The 21,195-nt window shown below is 42.2% G+C and overlaps 1 protein-coding gene across 1 annotated transcript in view; it reads right to left on the bottom strand.

Annotated features, from left to right (window-relative positions):
* LOC145394996 (uncharacterized) overlaps window positions 1-21,195 on the bottom strand; it is a 268,730-nt gene that overhangs the window by 45,517 nt on the left and 202,018 nt on the right. The window contains exon 7 of the mRNA XM_080268741.1: window positions 15,618-15,809. Coding sequence (XP_080124867.1) covers window positions 15,618-15,809 — 192 coding nt within the window. The remainder of the gene's footprint in view (window positions 1-15,617; window positions 15,810-21,195) is intronic.

Here is a 21,195-nt window from a genome sequence, read left to right as displayed (position 1 = left end):
TAGAAAACCTTATCCTATACCGGTAAAGTATCATGAAGAGGTCAAGGAAAGCTTGAAAACTATGTTGGAACAAGGAGTTATACGACCCTCCCGAAGTCCTTACAACGCACCCCTGGTGCCGATAGCTAAAAAAGAGGGCGGATTGAGATTATGTTTGGATTTTAGGAAGCTGAATGCTAATATCAGAGAGGATCGATTCCCTCTACCTAACATTCAGAACATCTTAGCACGGCTGGGAAAGAGTCGTTACTTCAGCTGTTTGGACCTCCGTCAGGGGTACCATCAGATACCATTAACCGAGGATTGTAAGGAAAAGACAGCCTTTTCCTCTCCTGAAGGTCACTGGGAGTACAATGTGCTTCCCTTTGGACTTAAGGAAGCGCCAGCTGCGTTTCAGAGAGTGATTAACCATGTGTTAATTGGGCTTACGGGCTCCATCACACATGTGTACCTGGATGACATAATAATTCAGGGCGAGACTTGGGAGGAACATTTAAAAAATTTAGATATAGTACTGGGAAGATTGAGTGATGTAAATCTTTCTCTAAGATTGTCCAAGTGTCATTTTTTAAAATCAGAAGTGGACTATTTGGGACATGTTGTTAGTGCCACAGGCATAAAACCACAACCCCAAAAGGTGAACGCTATTCGTGATATAGCCACTCCCAAAACTGTCTGTGAATTGCAGTCCTTCCTCGGAATGACTAATTACTACCGACGGTATATTCAGGGTTACGCTGAGAAGGCTGGACCACTCATTAAATTGACAGGTGGTAGAAAGAATAAAAAGAGAGATAACACCCCGATACAATGGAGTGTTGAAGCAGAGACTGCGTTTCAAACACTGAAACACGAGTTGCTTGAAGGAGTAACTTTGCAGTTTACAGACTTCACAAGAAAATTTGTGCTGACTACAGATGCTTCTTCTTCTGCTATAGGAGGAGTATTACAGCAGGAAGACGACGCAGGTCATTTACGGCCTATCACTTATTTTAGCCGACGGTTAAACTCTGCTGAGGTGAAGTATAGCACTATAGAGAGAGAAGCTTTGGCTATAGTATATGGTCTCCAGGTAAATAGGAGCTTAATATTGGGTTACGAGGTAGAGCTTCGTGTGGATCATAGACCCCTGGTCTGGCTGCTGAACACAACTAGCCCTAGTGGACGGATTGCTAGGTGGCAACTTTTGGTTGCCGAGTATGACATTAAGATAACCTATATACCAGGCAAAGATAATGTTGTAGCAGATGCCTTATCTAGACTTCGAGGTCAAGTGTTGTCGGAGGACAGAGTTCTCGCAGTTACGGGTACAAAACCAAAGGTGGGGGAAAGAACCAAAGATGATGATGATGATAGCGAGTGCGAAAAAGAAGATTATCAAATATCCAGAATTGATGAAGATAGAGAGAGAGACATAATAAGATGGAGAGAGTTGGTAGTGAGACCCAGACAGGATGCGCATCCATTGTATAAAAGAATGAAGGAACAATATCTCCAGTGTATACGAGATGGAGAAGTAGAAGTGACTAGAGAAGAAATTAAAGATGAACGCAGAGCTCTAGGAGTTAGTACTAGTGAGTTCATAGTTGAAGATGGATTACTCTATCATTATGATACCAATGAGTATGATGAGAGTCTAAAACAAGTTGTAACTCCTGATGAATGCAAACAGAGTGCTCTAGAGATAGCTCATAAATTACCTACTGTAGGTCATGGAGGAATCAAAGTAACTTTAGAAAGACTAAAACGATTTAGTTGGTGGCCACGGATGAGTAGAGATGTTGAGAGTTATTGCAAGGCGTGCCTTACTTGCAACTGCTTCAAGCCGTCGGGGGACGCCCCGGCGCCGTTGCAGCGATACCCTAGGGTAGGAGTACCCTTTGAGAGAATTCATATGGACTTGATCGGCCCCATAAATCCAAGTGAAGAGGGATATAAATATATTATGACAGTAATAGATGTGATGACACGATATTTGATAGCCGTTCCGCTTCGCACGAAAACTGCTGATGAGGTTGCCAGAGCGTTCGTGAAAAATGTCGTGTGTGTTCATGGAGCACCACGTTGGATGGTCACAGACCAAGGAACAGAGTTCGTCAATGCCACTCTTAAAGGGATAGCTGAGTTGCTAAAGACGAAAAAGACAACAACAACAGCGTATCACCCGTCTGCCAATGGGGTGATTGAAAGAGCCAATGCCACAGTAATGAAATACCTAAGGAGTTTAGTAGAGGATAATCCACAAATATGGGATTCAATGTTGTGCTTTGCCACATGGGCATACAACACAGCATATCACAGAGTGTTGAAGGAATCCCCATTCTACCTCATGTTCCTCAGGGACCCTGGTGTCCCATATGATGTCGTAAAACAGGAACCGATCTGTTATGATCTGGATGACTATAAAAATGAAATGACCATTAAGGCTAATCGTACCTTTAGGAGATGTTTAAGGTACATTGAAGAAAGTCAGGAGGCCATGGAGAAGCAACAGACATCGAGAGCAAAAGTGAAAGAAATTCGTACAGGAGATAGGGTTTATGTACGAAAGATTTCCAAGCCAGGAGAGCCTAAGAAACTTCAACCCCTATATGATGGACCTTTTAGAGTAAAAGGGAAAATTAGTGATGTGATAGTAAAACTGGTAGACATAAACACGGGAAGAGTCATGAAAGTCCACACAGAGTCAGGCTAGCCCATGAAAATAATTTAGACGAGACAATGAATGGTAATGTACGGAGAGCATATCCCATTCATGAGGGCACTCTACCCCCAGAGGAAGTGCAGGATTATGAATTGAGAGATATTTTAGACGTAGAAAGAGCGGAAGAAGGAAATGCCTCACAATTGCAGGGAACAGAGGAAAATACTCAAAGTGTGCAGAGCTTGCACGAAGAGCAAGAAGAAGGTGCAGTGGCTGATTTTGATAATGCCGAAGGAGGAAGACAAACCTATAGTTTAAGATCTAACGGACAGGCGACAGAATTACCTAATATTATGGATAAGCCTATAGAGTATCTAAAATAAAGTTGAACTTTTTTACAGGTCCTACTGACCGTGATCATCAGTGGACTTGGAAGTCAAGCATGGGAAGACCTACCAGTGAGAGCGGGACTTGCATTCACCGCACAGCGTCAGGCCCACTTTACAGGAAATTCTTTTATTATACCGTATGTTACTGATATGGATGAGTTTTATCAGCCCCTGATGCGTGCTCGTAAATTAGCTGCCGATGTTGCATGGTCAATAGATCATATGGATGATTCATCAGTTATTGTTAACGTTTTACGAGAGACATTAACATCCTTTGATTTGGAATTTGCTAAACTGTTTCACTCTCTCAATGATTATTTGTCTTCATTATTAAATGATGCCACTACCCCGTCGGGATCTCGCAGTAAGCGAGGAGCCTTTAATATATTGGGAACCATTTCTAACGCTTTGTTTGGTACAGCAACACAAGAGCAGATAGATCTTATACACCACCAGTTAGATAATATAGAATCTTTCACAGAGGAGGAAAGAGTAGAGCTTAATTTACATTCTGAGATACTAAATGCCACAGTAAGAGACATGCGTGCCATGCAGAAAGCTATACAGCGATTAGAGAAGGCTGCTAATGTCTCTAACTATTTAGTTAGACAGGTTAGCTTACTGACACTAAAAAATGAAGAGGGGATAAGGATAACAGAGGCTATGAATGATCTGTCTCTTGCTTTAATAGACATTCAAAATGATCATTTCGGTTTAAAGTTAGGTCTAGAGAAAATGTTGGCAGGAAAATTTTCATCATTCCTAGTTCCCAATTCGGTACTTTTATCACTTCTGAGAGAAGCTTCTTTGTTAAAACCTGGCCTGTTATATCCTGCACGTTTAGAATTTTTAGCTGTTTATCAGGATGCTATAACTGTAGTTCCACGAAGATCTTCTAGTTCTCAGACAATTAATTTCTACTTATTGGTCCCTCTGAGGGGTGATCCTGATGACATTTTTGATGTGTATCAGATAACGTCTCTACCTTTCAGAGTCCCAGACACACCATACTTTGTTCGTCATGATAGAGTTGCTCAATATTTGGCGATCAGCCAAACCAGAAGACATTATGTAACACTAGAGTCATTTGACTTGTGTAGAGAGCATGGTCAATTATTAATATGTCCGCCTATAAGACCAATATATGATACCTCTGTTCTAACGTGTGAAACTGCATTGTTTTTGAATAAGCCTGAGGCTAGTAAGTTATGCTCAAAGGTTGTGTTGAAGAGTTTTAACCCAGTTTTCATCAGATATAAAACTGGTTGGGCTTTTTCTACGCCCTACCCAATTCACTTCACTCTCACATGCCCTAATAAAGTAGAGTCTCAGTCAGAGCATGTAGCTCAAAATACAGGCTTACTTGCCCTAGGTGAAGGATGTAGTGCTCATAGCAGTGCCTTGGTTTTGCCTGCTTATGCCACAGTTATTCGAGAGCAAGAATTAAAGATCACCCCCATAGCGATTCCCATTAATGTATCTCTGACGCCCTTAGAAAAATCAGCATTACTGAATCTATCATTTCAAAGTACAGCAGATGATGTCGAGCTGGGTGACTCACTTCCACTGCAGACCCTTATCCACCGTATGAAGGTCATTCAACCCCTACGTCACCACCTGAGTGCTGCTACACCTTGGACGACTTATGTGCTTGTAGTTGGTGTGGTTATCCTGGTCCTTGTGGTGATAGCTTTCCTATGCTATCGCTTCTGCCGAGCCACCTGACCACGACCAGTTCTTCAACGTGCAGAATCATGGGCCTTCAAGGAGTTTCGTCGTCAGGAGATGTCACGAGGACGTGGCATTCTTGGCATCGGAGAATGTCGCCGCACGGCAAGCTGCGGCAACAACTACAGCAATACGGAGGACAACGACGGTACTGACGACGCTGATGACGAACACCAGACATTCGATGAGAACGCACACGCGGCTGCGGCTGACTCACCCACCATCGGACCACCCAGCATCCAACCACAACCACCCATACCACAACCACGTCATTCACAACAATCAGTAAGGGATAAAGGATATCGAAAAACGTTACGTGACAAATATCGTTACCTGCGGCACCTTGAAAAGATGGAAGAAGCCGCAGATCAGTGAATGGGGAAGAATGAAAAATGAAAAGTGAATGAACAGTGAATAATAATAAGAGGGAGTGCCGAGGCACACAGTACTCTCACAGCCCTGTACTGTATACACTTAATTAGATTTGACGGAGAGCTAGATACGACCTAATGGATACCTTAATGGATACAGAGATAAGAGAAGAGTGAGTCAAAACTAAAGGGTAGTAATGTCTAGTGTAAATTAACGTTATATAATGGACATTGTTTCAAAATGTTGCGGATCAGACCCGACTAAGAACGCTGAGAGAAGTGAACGAAGGATATGTAGAGTGCACGCCTACTTCCGACCCCTGTACTTTTCCTGAGGGAGAAGCAGAAGGTTGGGAGTCAGTAGAAGCAGAGAGGGCAAAGAGTCGAGAAGAACCTGGGGGAAGATCTTAGCGAGAAGGCCGCCTGAGTATCCTACCACGACGACAGAGACTGGCGATGTCTTGGTACACTACGGTATCAGTGAGTAGATATTCTTGTTAGAGAACATAGAGGAAAGTGGAACTGAGAAAAAGAAAGAGAAAAGAAAAGAGAAGAAAGTGAAATATACTGTGAAAAATATTAAGAGTATACTGTAGACTCATGGTAGGGTATAACAGGACGGGCCAGATAGTTTGTATAATTGTTAAATTAACTTATTTGCTCAATGGTGAAAGAAACAAAGATTATATAGAAGTTAAGTGTCTTTATGGAGAAGTATTGAGTTAGGGTACATGACTGTGTTAAAGAGTGATGTTAATTTTGCAGAAATATATTGAAGTAACTTGAGGTGAAGTGATACGAGAATAAAATGTTACAGAGATTAATGATCTAGTAGTAATAATGCAAAGAGGAGATGATGATGTGCTAGAGTATTGTTCTTAGTATTACTCTATGAGTACGAGAATATTACCTTTAATATTATCTTGTGTTTAACCATAGTAGTCTTGGTTTTATTTTAGTAAGAGAGAGTATTATCTTCAGTGACGAGTGATAATATTCGTGAACTGTTACTTGTTTAATGGACTTAGTTGTATTGTTGATTACCATTGTAAGGTGGCATGATTTAATAGTTTTATTGTAGATCAAAAGTAGTTGCATAACTTGGAGTTCATAGAGTGGACCAACTCAGTTGATTGCTTTGACTTAGTGTATAAATTGTACATAATTTATAGATAAACAAAAAAGAGAAAATTAGTTTGAGTAACCCTAGAATCCCTTCCTCTTAAAAAGGAACGAGACGCTCCCACGTAACGCCGGCCTTAAATGGACTTGTGTTTACTTGATGTGTTGTTATGTCGGGTTTCCCACTTGGACTTAACCAGCGCTACCAAAATGAAACTTAATTAAATCTGATTAACTTAATTGGACTTAAGGTAACTGAACTTAGTCTTCCATAGGAGAAGAATAGATAAAGAGTAAGGCAAACAAGTGGGGCACGACAATGTCATAAGTGTCAGCATTGGCCTTCAAGGGGTTTATGGCAGAAGTGAGTGACTTTGGGATTCCTGGGGAAGGTGCTCAAAAGGAGTCTGTGGAGGGAAGTGTTGGTGCAGCGGACGGTGCAGCGCTGTAAGTGTTGCCGTGCCTCGGAACCACTGTTATTTAAGTCCATCAGGCCTGTTGTCTACTGTTGTTAAGGTGACTACCCATATTTTTGTTACTGTAGCTATTTCTGTAGTACAATGTCTGAAAAATTTGACCTTTATTATGTCTCTAAGGGACAAAAAATGTCCAGGTATGAGGGGGTACTGCCCATATGTAATTTTTCCCATAAGATTATGTATTCACAGTGCGTGAGGTCATGGACTGCCCAATCTCTCACGCACTGTGCGAGCCTACTGTACTACAGGTTCCAAGTTTACTACACCAACCTCAGCAATACTATACTGTTTCTGCTCAGGCCAATCCTTAGTTAGTAACCATTAAGGACCTTTAAACCACAAGTTATCTTTGATCAGTCTCATTACGGTCAAACCTCTCGAGAGCAGATCAGCTGGGTTTTGTTTAGAGGATACATGCATAAATTTAAATTTGGAAGACATATCTTTAATAATCTTCACTCTACTTCAGACAAAAGGAATTTTACTGTCTTCCTTCCCTATCCAGTAAAGACAAATCTCACTGTCAGTCCATAAACAGATATCCTCAAACTGAGTATTAAGAGTAGTGGTTAAATACCTGGCCAATTTAGTTCCTACTTCTATGGAAGCCAATTCCATTTGAGGTAGGGTTCTTCCTTTAATTGGCGCAACTCTGGCTTTGGACGTAATAATCTCACTATCCTCTCCTGCTGTGCAATAAGCCACTGCTCCATATGCCCTCTGAGAAGCATCACAAAATATGTATAAGTGTGACCTCATTACTGTTTATTTTCCTGGGAATACATATGCTTGATGTGGTTTCAAACTCCTTTCTAATCTGTTCCCATTGTTCCACATATGTCTCCCTAATTCAGAGTCCCAGTCCAACTTTTCTTGTCAAGCCTCCTGCACTAAACATTTGCCCCTAATAACTATAGGGCTGACCAATCCTAATGGGTCAAATAACGTGGATACCTGACTTAACCAGGACTTCTTGGTGAGTGACATCAGAGAACTTAATTGGTTTCAAACTTATTTCATCAGCTCTTCTATCCCAGTTAAGATCCAACACATTTTGAGTTTTGGGAACGTCATTATTTGGATAGTCCTCTTGTATTTTATGCCTCAAAAGCGGTGAATTTATATTCCAGCTCTGTAACAGCAAATTTGTCTTCTCACATTCGGAACTGGCTACTTCATAAGCCTTCAATGCTTTCGACTCTGTATCAGCAACACCTTGCAAATTATCTATGTAAAAAGCCTGCCCTATTTCTGGGCATTTGGCAATTTCAAAATGATGCTTTAAAGTGTTGCAAAGTAGGAAAGGACTAGCACAAGAGCCAAAGAGCACCGATCGGAAACAGTAAGTTTTCAATGGACTATCCTCATTTTGAGGATCTTGAGGCCAGAGGAATTTTGTATTTCCTATCCTCCTCTCTCAGTCCTATTCTGAGAAATGCCTTACTAATGTCTGCTGTATAAGCATAAGGTTTCTCTTTAAATCTTAGTAACACATTCCCTAGCTTCTCTGTTAGTGTAGGTCCAGAGTAGAGGCAATTGTTCAAGCTAGCTGATCCATTGGACGCTTTACTACTACAACTGAAAACTATCCTTATGGGAGTAGTTACTGAATCCTTGCTTACAGCATGATGTGGCAAACAATGTCCTTCATTGTGGTTAACAGGGAATTCAACCTCTTCTATAAATTTATTCTTCAGCTGATCTTTTATAAAATTATCATATATGGTTTGTGGTAGGTGGGGGCGCTCACCATCCACTCACTCGATGTAGTGCTGCTCTTGGGTGTCTGCTCTTTCCCCTCCATCCTTCTTTCCTTCCATTCTCTTCTGTCTTTCTTTCCTTCATTCATTCCTTGTCCTTCTGCCTACGGGTGACTCTACACTCCCTCTTCTGTCTTTCTTTCCTTCATTCTTTCCACTTCCTTCAGCCTGTGGGTGACTCTACACTAAGTGACAAGCCAAATGGTATCCTGTGCACCAGGAAACCATTTACTACGCTGGGTGGTAACCATATAACCAAATTTTGGCGTCTGGTGGTTTAGTGGGTAATTATTGCACTCCAATCGGATTGAGCCGGTGAAGGTTTATATCCAAGGAGTGGTTGGGGTTGATTGCTCAAGTAATGCCACTCAGGGATGAGTGAGGCTGGTCACTCTCATCTTAAATGTCGGGACCAACTGCCTACCCCCGGGCTCCTACAATCATCATGGGGCAATGTAGGATTAGATGATGGATGGATGGATGGATCACATATGGTTAGATATTCTGGTTTATCTCTCAACTTTCTTAGAAGAGAATTTAACTGAGCCTTAGGTGCTTGGTAATTTGTTGGTAAATCTGAATGGTTTAGTTTCCATGCTAATCCTACCCAATACTGACAGGGAGAGCTGGAGCTCTTGTTTCATCAGCCCACAGGACTAGTTCCTGACCATCCCCCTTTGCTAAACTTTTTCAGTGTTTCAGTAACACAGAGTGTAGGCCAGCATGCTCTCCAATACGAGTTTCTCTAACTATCAACACCAAACTACGTGCACAGTACACACTACACTTCCTTATCAAAATTTAATAAAAAGTAAAATGGCGCACTACAACAATGCCTCGGAGGTGGTGGTGGGGGGGGGCATAAATGCCCCCACCATCTGCCCCTCTCCCGGTGAACACTCTTTGAGCTGCCTGGATCCACTGTCTGACTCACTTCTTCATTTCTGCAACATTCTCAGCCTTTCTTCTAAGATTCTGTCTGTCAAACACCACCTCTCCTCCTATAAACCTCACCTTCTCTTCCTTACTGACACTCAGCTGTCTGAGGTAACTGACAGCAAACCCTTTTCTGTTTCCTCCTACTTTCTCTATACTCATTTCAAAATCAAAAGTGGATGTTGCGCAGAGGTACGCAACAACCTATCTTGCTCTCGTGTTCCTGGACTTGATTCTTCTGAATTCTCTACTCTCTGGCTTCGGCTTTCCGGTCATTCTCTGACTAAAAATATCTGCGATGTTTACTTATCTCCTAATTCTACTATCAAAAATTCTTCAACTATCTTACTTCTAAGATGGAACACATTCTATCCATTTCTCCTTTCTCTGAAAGTTCCATTCTAGGAGATTTCAATGTTCACCACCACCTTTGGCTCTCCTCTCCTTTCACTGATCCACCTGGTGAACAAGCCTTCATCTTTTCTATCCTTAATGACCTAGAGCAGCTTGTACAGCACCCTACTCATATCCCTCACCGCCTCGGAAAGAGCTCCGACATACTTGACCTTTTCCTTACAACTAATCCATCTGCTTACATTGTTAATCTATTCTCACTTTTGGGCTCCTCTGATCATAACCTTGTTACTTTAACCTGTCCTATTGCTCTGATACGGCCAGCAGACCCTCCAAAGAAACGTCGACTGTGGCACTTTGGAGCTGTGGACAGCGAGGCCCTCAGGCAGTACTTTTCTGATTTTCCCTGGAATGATTATTGTTTCCATGGCCAGGAGCCATCTGAGTGTGTCTTGCGCATTACGGAGGTTATTCTCTCGGTCATGGAAGCATACATTCCTTTCTTATATCCTTTGACTAATGCAAGAAAGCCTTGGTTTAATCAAGCTTGTTCTAATGTTGTCTGCAACAAGGAGAGAGCCTATAAAAAGTACCGGAACCAACCCACCCCTGAATCACCCCTGCCCGGAATCATGCTAAGTCTGTTCTTCGCTCTGCTAAAAATAATTTCATCCATACTACATGCTTTCAACTCTCCGACTCGAATTCCTCCTGCTCCTTCTGGCACCTTGCCAAAACCTGCCAAAAACCTTTCTAACAACATTACCTCATCATCCTTCCCTCCTCTTTTCTACTCTGATGGCTCTGTAGCTATTTCTTCTACTGATAAAGCAGATCTGTTTGCTCAGACTTTCTCCTCCAATTCCACCTTAGACGATTCCAGTGCTGTATCTCCCTCACTTCCCCTCTCTGACTTCCTCATAGCTGATATTAAAATTTCTTCAGCTGATGTATTATCTGCCATCACTGGCCTCAACACTAACAAGGCATATGGGCCTGATGGAGTCCTCCTGTTGTCTTAAAGAACTGTGCTTCTGTGCTTACACCCTGCCTAGGTAAACTCTTTCACCTTTGTCCATCAACTTGTACCTTTCCTTCTTGCTGGAAGTTTGCTCTCATTCAGCCAGTCCCAAAGAAGGGTGACCATTCCCAACCCTCTAACTACTGTCCAATTGTTTTAACATCCTGTGTCTCAAGAGTTTTCGAGCCAATTCTTAACAAAAAAATTTTGAAGCATTTTTCCTATCACAACCTTCTTTCTGATCGTCAGTATGGGTTCTGTCGGGGACGCTCCACTGGCGATCTTCTCACCTAACTTTCAGACTCCTGGTCATTCTCCTTTTGGGACTTTGGTGAAAGCTTTGTCATTGCGTTTGACATCTCAAAGGCTTTCGATCGAGTCTGGCATAAATCTTTACCTTCCACACTACCCTCTTATGGTTTCTATCCTTCGATCTGTGCCTTCGTCTATAGCTTCCTTTCTGGTCATTCTATACCTGCTGTTGTAAACAGCCATCGTTCTTCTCCTAGATCTATCAACAGTGGTGCTGTTCAGGGCCCTGTCCTATCACCAACTCTCTTCCTTTTATTCATCAGTGACCTTCTAAGCCGTACATCTAACCCTATCCACTCATACGCTGATAATTCCACCCTTCACCTTTCCATTCGGTTCCCGCAATGTCCATCTCAGGAGTTACTTCAACAAACAGAGGAGGCTATGGCACACCAAATGTCTGACTTGGCTCGAATCTCTGACTGAGGTAAAAATAATCTTGTTGTTTTTAATGCATCAAAAACTCAGTTTTTACACCTATCAACCCAACACAATCTTTCACAGGAGTACCCACTAATGTTTAATAATATCCAGCTCAATCCTGCATCATCCTTGAACATACATCAGGTTTCATTCACTCAGGACTTATCTTGGAAAGAACATACTGCATCTCTTGTAAAATCTGCTTCCAAGAGATTAGGTTTCCTAAGCCGACTCTGTACCTTCTTTACCCCTGAACAGTTGTTGACTTTATACACAGGTTTCATTCGCCTCTGTGTAGAGTACAACTCTTATGTGTGGGGAGGTTCCCCACATACAGCTCTTCTCAATAGGGTGGAGTCAAAGGCTTTTCATCTCATCAACTCTCTTCCTTTTACTGACTCCCCTCAACTTCTGTCTCTTTGCTGCACTGCTGCCTCTTCATTACTTTTCTATCACTATTTCAATGGTCACTGTTCCTCTGAACTGTCTTCTTGCATCCCTCGACCTCTACAACAGGTGCGTAGCACCCACCTAGCAACAAACTGTCATCCCTTTTCTGTCCAACTCTCTAATGCAAGAGTTAACCGTTACTCCCAGCCCTTCATTTATGCAACAGGTCAACTCTAGAACTGTCTCCCTCTGTCTGTACTTCCTACTTCCTATGATCTCCAGTCTTTCAAATGCAGTGTGTCCAGGCATCTCAAAATGAACGGATCTTGAAACTGGCTCTCTTTTGTACTGTTTTTGCTTTTTTCTTGGAAGGAATGGTTTGTGGGCTTTTGGCCTTTGGTTCCTTCTTTCTTATATATATAAAAAAAAAAGTGATTGCTCCTGAGATTCAAAAAGAAAGAAAAAAAAAAAAAATCCACAGCGAAATACACCACCGCAAATTGGTTACAATGGTATAAATTGTATACCATCATATTTGCTGGTGTTTATACCATAAGCTAATAAAATCATATAAAACTGATAAGTACAGAAATGCAGAGAGAAAAAACTGTTCAGGATTAAAACTTATCTTCAAATAAATTCCCACCATCCTAGTGCAAAATTTTGCCAGCATCTTCCAAGAGTTAAGCATATGTCTCGATGCAGAATTTCATGAGCTTTCTCACGGTCAATTTGGAATTTCGATACGACCAATAGAATTCAAATAAATCACAAAAAACTATGAAAACTCACCATTCAATGTTATCACCACGGAGAAGGGTAGGGACTGAGGGAGTGATGGGGGAGCCAGGAGGGTATGGGGAGGGATGGGAGGGGGGGAGAAGTGAGGCTGTGGGAAGGATTCTCCCCCTTCCGTCAACAGGCAGACGGGCGCTTTACCTGTACAGTTACTCGTGGCTTACAGTTTGTCAGACACCGAGTGGTCATGTGGAAACACAACTCATGGTGACCGGGGGACTTTCGACGTTCAGTAGAGAGGCGGACAGCCACTGTCACCTAACATGTTCTCATGGCTTATGGTCTGTGTTCGATGGTGGTGGTAGTTGGGAAAGACTTAGCCCGGCGACCGTGCGAAACTGGATATTCGGTGGTGATGCACACAGACATCTTCACACAGCTTGCTGGTTACAGTCGTATTACTCGGGTGCTGGAGGTTCGTTGGGAGTGATCAAACGAGTGTGCGCCTTTGACCATTCAGTACAGGGGTGGACAGACATTTAACTCTGGCTGAAGGTTACAAACTACTTCCTGCTCATGGCTCAAACCCAGCGGCTAAGATACTGAATGTTTGAACATGTCAGCTGGCCAGCCGAAGTTTTCTGGGACTTTTACCTCCAGATAATAGCAAGTAAATTCGGATAATGGTTTAATAGAGCCAAGGTCCAGCATCCAGATAATGAACACATCCGGATACTGAGCGTCCGGATAAATGAGGTACTACTGTAGTTTGGAAGTGGCAATAAAACATAAAATACCCCTCACATCACGGGATGGGGAGCTGGCAGGTCGGTACTGGGGGTGAAAGTGGTGTTTGTCAAAGGGGTGTGGGAGGGTAAAGAAGAGGTTAACCAGTCAAATTTCACACCCAAAGATGATGGTTCCTGTCTTCCCAGTGTTTACTCAAAACCCTTTTGACTTCATACCTTATCTCCACTCCACTGTTGGAGTTTTCCATCAAATTTCTCCGTACTGTTTTCCCTACCACCAACCCCTGCAGGGCTGGTTCTTTGTTAGGGTACTTACCTCCCCTAACTGAGCCAATGTTGTATAACCAGTGAAAACTGTACCTCGCATAAGGCTTACATCTTGGCCTGTGCAGGCTTTCATTGTGCCTCATGTGAGGTCTGCAGCTTTTTTTTTTTTTTTCCTTCTTCTTTTTAATGTGAGGGAGAAGGAACCAAAGGCTGCAAGCCCACAAAATTGTTCCTTCCAAGAGAAAAACAAAATACAAGAGAGAGCCAAATTCAAGATCTGATCATTTCGAGATGCCTGGACACATTGCGTTTGAAAGACTGGAGATCATAGGAAGCAGGAAATACAGACAGAGGGAGACAGTTCCAAAGTCGACCCGTTGCATAAATGAAGGACTAGGAGTAACGGTTAACTCATGCATTAGAGAGTTGGACAGAAAAGGAATGAGAGTTTGCTGCCAGACAGATGCCAAGCGCCCGTCGTAAAGGTGGAGGAATGCATGCAGACAGTTCAGAGGAGCAGTGACCATTGAAGAAGCAATAGAAAAGAGATAAAGATGCAACAGTGCGGCGAAGAGACAGAGGTTGAAGGGAGTCAGTAAAAGGAGGAGAGTTAATGAGACGAAAAGCCTCTGACTCTACCCTATTGAGAAGAGCTGTAAGTGGGGAGTCTCCCCACACATGAGAGTTGTACTCCACACACGGGTGGATAAAACCCCTGTATAGAGTCAACATTTGTGCAAGGGTAAAGAAAGAACGGAGTCGGCTTAGCACACCTAATCTCTTGGAAGCAGACTTTACAAGATGTGTAATATGATCTTTCCAAGATAAGTCCCAAGTAAATGCCACAAGATCACCAGCAAATAAAAGTTCCCATTGGCACCCTTTCCTAAGATCTCATGATAATGCTTCCACTACCACTACAGAGAGCAGTGAACTCAAACTTAATCCCTGAAGTACCTCAACCTTAATCTCAAACTCTCCTCAAGCTCCTCTTCAATCCAGATGGGATCTTAAGCACACCAAGTACTCTGCTCTTTGACCAATCAATCCTGCTGGAAAGATACCCTATAATTCTAGGCACTTCCTTCAAAGTTCAGTTTCTTCTTGGACAGACCCCATATACACAGACAGCCAGAACAACAAGCATACATATAAACAGGGATACATGTAAACATGGATATATTTAAACTTTCAGTCTTAGTCAGTTGCATCCTGTGTATTCCCATAAGGATGAAAAGTCCACATCAAACTATACCAGGGAGATGAAGGGATTCAAATCCAACTCCCACAGCACACATTTCAGGTTTCGAACTTGCCTGTCTTACACAGTGTTATCATTAGAGACAAATCTAGAAACAGCTCAAGTTTCAAAGTTATAATGCTGCAACCACTTAAGATTTCACCATTAATGCCGACAAAAAAGCACACACAGGTGCATTCATTAAGCTGCAAATGATAACAGATAAGCATAGGCACATAAAGACAAACAGAGAGAGAGAGAGAGAGAGAGAGAGAGATATACAGCAAACTTGTTGCCAGATTTCAACGAGAATGCTCGGCCAATTCTTCTGCCACATCTGGTCCATCTGTGCCTCCTTAGCTGTGGCCTCCATATTTAGACAGATAAGATACAGTTAGATACACAAAAAGGCAGAGACAAAGAGGCAGTCAGATAACAGCAAGATAAACAAAAGATGGAGCTACATTAACAGAGACAGACAACAGAGAGATAAACAAGCAACAGAGCTACATTAACAAAGACTATGGAGAGATAAACAAGACACAGAGCCACATTAATAGAAATAGATAGAGACAAACACTGACAGATGGACACACATACAGATATCCACAAAGACATAAACATTAACTGATTATATATATATATATATATATATATATATATATATATATATATATATACACAGTATACTGACTGCTTGTGTTGTTTGATTTCGTCAAGAATGCTTTGGCGATTCATCTTCCACATCTGGTGCATTTGAGCCATCTTTGCCTGCTGTGTCTCCAGTCGTTGATTAAGGTCCTGCATTTCCATTACTTTGTCCTCTACCTCCTCCTGAACTGCATTTACGTCCTGTTCCAGATGAGCCACAACACCTTGGCTCTCTCTGCAAAATATGATTAAACATTAATCATCTTTATCACCATTACCACCACCACCAAGATCCTCATCATCATTCTCCTCCTAATCCAACCTCATGCAATGTTCCATTTGAGCCACATGATCTTGGCCCTTCTTTTAAAATAAGACTCAAGGCCATATTACACAACAATGGTCCATCAAACCCCATCACCAGAAGTGTTGTTATACGAGTGAATATCATGCCTGTCCTCTCCTTCATGCATTACCTCGATACTGTACAACAGAAGAATGGTATTCTTGAAAAGTTATGAAAGTACAGTGATCCCCTAGCTATCACACACTGATCTCCTGGCTCTCTTGGTTACAGTGATTTTCATTATCACTGCAAAATGAAAATTTGCACTCCTGCCATTATCATGCATTTTTTCAGTTAAAAAACATCAATGTTGCACACAAGAGCTGGTTTCTGCAGACAATGATGGTCCAGTATCTGATGGTTTCGAAGGATTCAAAGATGAGGCCCTACTCAAAGAGTTAATCCCAGGTGGCAAATCTCCATCCCCTAGCCTCAGAACACCCTTACCTCAAGCCCATCTCAGGTCACTCTATGGTACGTTTTTCTTCCTTACTGTGCCCTTGTCTATGTGTGTTTCTGATACATAGCATAACAGTATGTAGCTATGTATTTAGTCACTCTAAACAGTTGTAAAGGGAAAAATTTGGTGGGTTTGCTTATCCATCTGGATAAATCCCAAAGGTTCTGTACTTTAATTATCACACAATTCTGTTACTACGCACCATGCTTGGTCGCAATCATGAGTAATAACCAAAGGGTCAGTAAACAAGAATTTCCAGAACTTCATACATAAATGCTAACAAAATTATTAGAAACTTCTGTAAATACTTGTAAACTGATCCCTTGGTTATTGTTCATACCTGGAAATAAGCATGGTGTATGAATACTGAACTGCATGAAACTAAAGCACAGAATCTCTGGGATTAATCCTTATTGGTACCAAGCATCCCAACTGCCTGGTAATAATGTTGTTAGCATTTGTATATGGTTTTCAAGGTTAAAAAATAATGTGCTGCAATGAAAGAACGTATGACGTCCGTAATGCCAGTCAAACAGGGCACTATTTCTGAGGTGGATGGTGATGGGAAGAGCTGGAGCTCTCATTTCCCCAGCCTTCAGGACCTGACCATCTCCTTTTGCTGAACATTTTAAGTATTTTCATTAATACAAATTAGGCCAGCATACTTTCATAAACACCTACCTCCAACTGTCTACACCACACTACATACACAATAGATATCACACCTTCAATTACATCCCCCCATTAACAATGGCCACTGCAATATTAAGACCACATGCAGTGGTACCTTGGACTGCCTCCACCAGCAGGGTAGAGCTGGCAGCACCTGATCATCATCAAGCAACTCTGCCTTCAGCAACTGCTGCCACCAATAATCATGCTAGTCAATGAAGACATGTGGGTTCAGCCTTATATTTTACCAACATCCACAATCTTACTATCAATCTAAAATGTGTTCACTTTTTACTTGAATCTATAGCCCCTCTAGCCCTATTTCTCATAGAAACACAAATCTCTCCTTCCACCAACTTATCTCCATACAATTTTCTTGGTAATCATCTCCTCACTAACTTTCATAATAAGGGTGGCACTTGCTGCTACATTAAATCAGAATACAGTATACAGTTGACACAACCATCAACTTCACTTCTATTAACTTTGACTACTCATTATACAAACTAAATTATCTTACTACTGTATAACCAAATATACCTGTACACTTTTTAGCTCTCCCAGTGCCTCATCAGAACGCTGCTTACAGGTACATCTCGCAGGACCATTGAGGTTAAAAATAATATAAACACACAGACAGACTACAGGCTATACATACACACAGCCCACAACACACCAGAAGATAGATGTCTCAATCCCAAAGACACTTTTGTTAGCAGTATTTGACTATATCCACACAACCGACCTCACCCTTACTTCTGGAATTGCAATGTTGGGTGATTTTAACATTCATAATGTAGAATGGTCATTGCATTCTGCCAAGACTGATGATACTGGTCTAGAGTGCAAGCCATTTGCAGAATTGTTTAATCTCAGTAACTTGTAAAACAACCAACCAAAATAACAAATAATCTCAACCATAGTGCCTGTGTCTTGGACCTATTCCTGTCAAATAACCCAGATCAATACACGATAGAGATACTATCACCAACTGGGTACTCCAACCACAATCTTATCAAGGCCACATATGTCAACTGCCTCAAGCCTAACCATGAACCAGTCAGAGTGACCAGATGGCACTCTGATGGGGCAGATTGGGATGGATTTAGATATTATCTAGATGATATTCCATGGTAGTCTTTCTTCTCCACTGACACCAGTTTTACCAGTCCCACATTAATGACTAAATACAAGTTGTTATGTAATTGTTCACACCCTGACGACAATTTAGCAAAAGATCGAATTGCCCAAAATGGTTTGATAGCAATTGAGCTAGAGCAATGACCCAAAAGTCTTTACTATATACCTCTAAAGTTGAAAACTACTGAATCCCTCAATCACCTTAAAATCGCTAGAAACCACACTAAAACAGTATTAAATCTCACCAAATCAAACTCTCTTTTCAACCCACCACCCAGACAGTAATCCTAATGACAATAAAATATTCTGGTCAACTCACTGTCTTTTCAATAGTAACTTTAACAAGTCATCACCAATTTCCCACTAAAATCTTCAGAAGGAAACACTGTTAATGACCTGCTTGGAAAAGGTAACACTCTTGTCAGTACATCAACCAGAAATACTTCCTTACAGGATGTCAATCCGAACATTCCTGGACTAGAACCTGACTCTCCCAAAACTGCTCCACGAAAGATACAGAATAGATACATTAACCCATCACGTCTGGGTGACATGTATACTTGTATGTGACGACCAGGGGACGTCTGGGTAACATGTATACTCGTGATGACCCAGGGATGTCCGGGTGATACATATACATGATCTATTCTAGTGTTTCGTGGCATTGTTTGATTATTCCACAGGATATTTTCACCACACACAGCCACTGGTAACCCTCCAGCACACATCCCAGCCATGCTCCAGTTACCTGCTTACCTCTGTAATCGACATACCTATGCAAAACGTTATTCCTGTGTCTGGATCCTTGGCTGAGCGCCCGTAGCCGCCAACCTCGACATCAATGAAGTCCAAAGGCCAGAAAAGACAAGGCCTTGGTGATAGTGCAACAGGGAGATAACTCGAGGTGATGTTATCTCCAACTGTGAGAGGAGAAGTGACTCTTCCTCTCAGGAAAGCAACCGCCATAATGAGTGTCGATATTCATGTGTCGCATAAGGAGGGTGGAGGACATGAGTTCTCTACTGTGCGCTCATCATTTCCCCCACTACGTTCATTTGCTATTTCCTATGATGGGAATGGTTCAGAGGGAATTGACAATCCTGGAGAGGAGGATATTGGCACGGATGAGGAGATGGAAGAGGAGATAGGGAGTGGAGAAAGGGAGGAGCTGGAGGAGGAAGAGAGGAGGAAACATGGTGAGTCTAGCCTCCCACCACCGCTGTGTCAATTTACGTGAATAATGGAAGCAGAAAGTTTCCTTCATGATGAAATCTGTGCATTACTTTTCACTGAAAGTTTTTGGGTGTGTATGTTATGATGAAAAAGTACTAATCTATCTATCTATCTATCTATAGCCCGACGCCCTAATCCCACAAAGGGGGGCCGCATACAGAAAGCCTCCAAGTCGCTCTGTCACTCACCATTTGACTAAACCTCCCCCGAACTCACTCCCCTCTCCCTCATATACCTCTCAACTCCATCCTTCAACCTCATCCTTGGTCTTCCCCTCCCTCCACCTCACCTACATACACCCTCTTGGTCAGTTTTCCATTCTCCATTCTCTCCACATGTCCAAACCACCTCAGTGTATTTCTCCTAATCTTCTCAACCACATCCACATCCACCCCACAAAGTTCCTCCACTTCTTCATTAGTCAACCTGTCCCTCCATGTCACTCCACATGCTCCTCTCAAGTAACTCATTTCCACTGCTATCACTCTTGACTTGTTCCCCTCTCGCAAGGTCTATGCCTCGCTTCCATATGTCAGGGTAGGGATCCCAATACTATCATGCAGTGACTTCTTAATTTCCATACTCACCTCCCTATTTCTCATCACTGCATTCAGTGAACCAACAACCTTCCTTCCCTGCTGTACCCTTTCAAACACTTCATCCCCCAAAGTTCCATACTTACTCATCACATTACCCAAGTACTTGAATGCACTCACATTCTCCATATCCTCACCATCCAACCTCACTGTGCATTCTGTGACTTCATTCCTCTCAAACACCATAACTTTACTCTTGTTTACATTAACTTTCAGATTCCTCTTCCTACACACTGTCCCAAATTCATTCACCAAACCTTGCAACTCCCATTCATCTTCACTCAACAATACTGTATCATCAGCAAACAACAACACCGGAATCTTCCAAATCTCACCCTCATTCATAAGAGCCACCCCCACATCCACTGCCCTACCTTGTACCTCCTTTACAACCCCAGCCATGTATATATTAAACAGCCATGGAGACATCACACAACCCTGTTTAAGTCCCACAATGAGGTCAAAGAACTCACTCAGCTCACCATCCACTCGCACAGTAGTCCTAGCTCCCTCGTACATACTCTTCACAGCACTCAACAATTTCCCTTCCACTCCATATATTCTCAATACCTTCCACATACCTTGTCTATCTATTCTGTCATAAGCTTTCTCCAAGTCCATGAAGGCAGCATACACTTTCTTTCCCTTCTCTAGATACTTCTCCACTAAACATCATAGAAACGTCTCTGATCTACATACCCTTTTCCCATCCTAAATCCCCCTTGTTCTTCTCTAACTAGCTCCTCTGTTATATGCCTAACCCTATCAGTGAGTATTCTACCAAATATTTTTCCAGTCACACTAAGAAGGCAAATACCCCTATGGTTACTACATACTTCTCTCTCCCCTTTTCCTTTGTATAAAGGAACAATTATACCTGATTTCCAGTCCTCTGGAACCATTCCCTCTTCCCAAGCCATTCTACATAACTTTTATATCCACTCCACTACAATCTCACCCCCATACCTCAGCATTTCACCACACACTTCATCAATTCCTGGGACCTTTCCCAACTTGATCTTCTTCATTGCTTCCACTATTTCCTCCCTACTGATCTCTCCTTCCCTCCTCTCATCTCTCCTTCTCCCAGCCATTTCCCAACCACTTATACTCGCACTGCTCTCACTCTCTACATTCAACAAATCCTCAAAGTGCTCCTTCCATCTCCTCAATT

The sequence above is a fragment of the Coenobita brevimanus genome, chromosome 29 (genome assembly GCF_032717465.1).
Source record: "Coenobita brevimanus isolate Jiangsu-jjx chromosome 29, ASM3271746v2, whole genome shotgun sequence".
In the NCBI taxonomy this organism is placed as follows: domain Eukaryota; kingdom Metazoa; phylum Arthropoda; class Malacostraca; order Decapoda; family Coenobitidae; genus Coenobita; species Coenobita brevimanus.
This window is presented reverse-complemented; position numbering and strand designations above follow the sequence as displayed.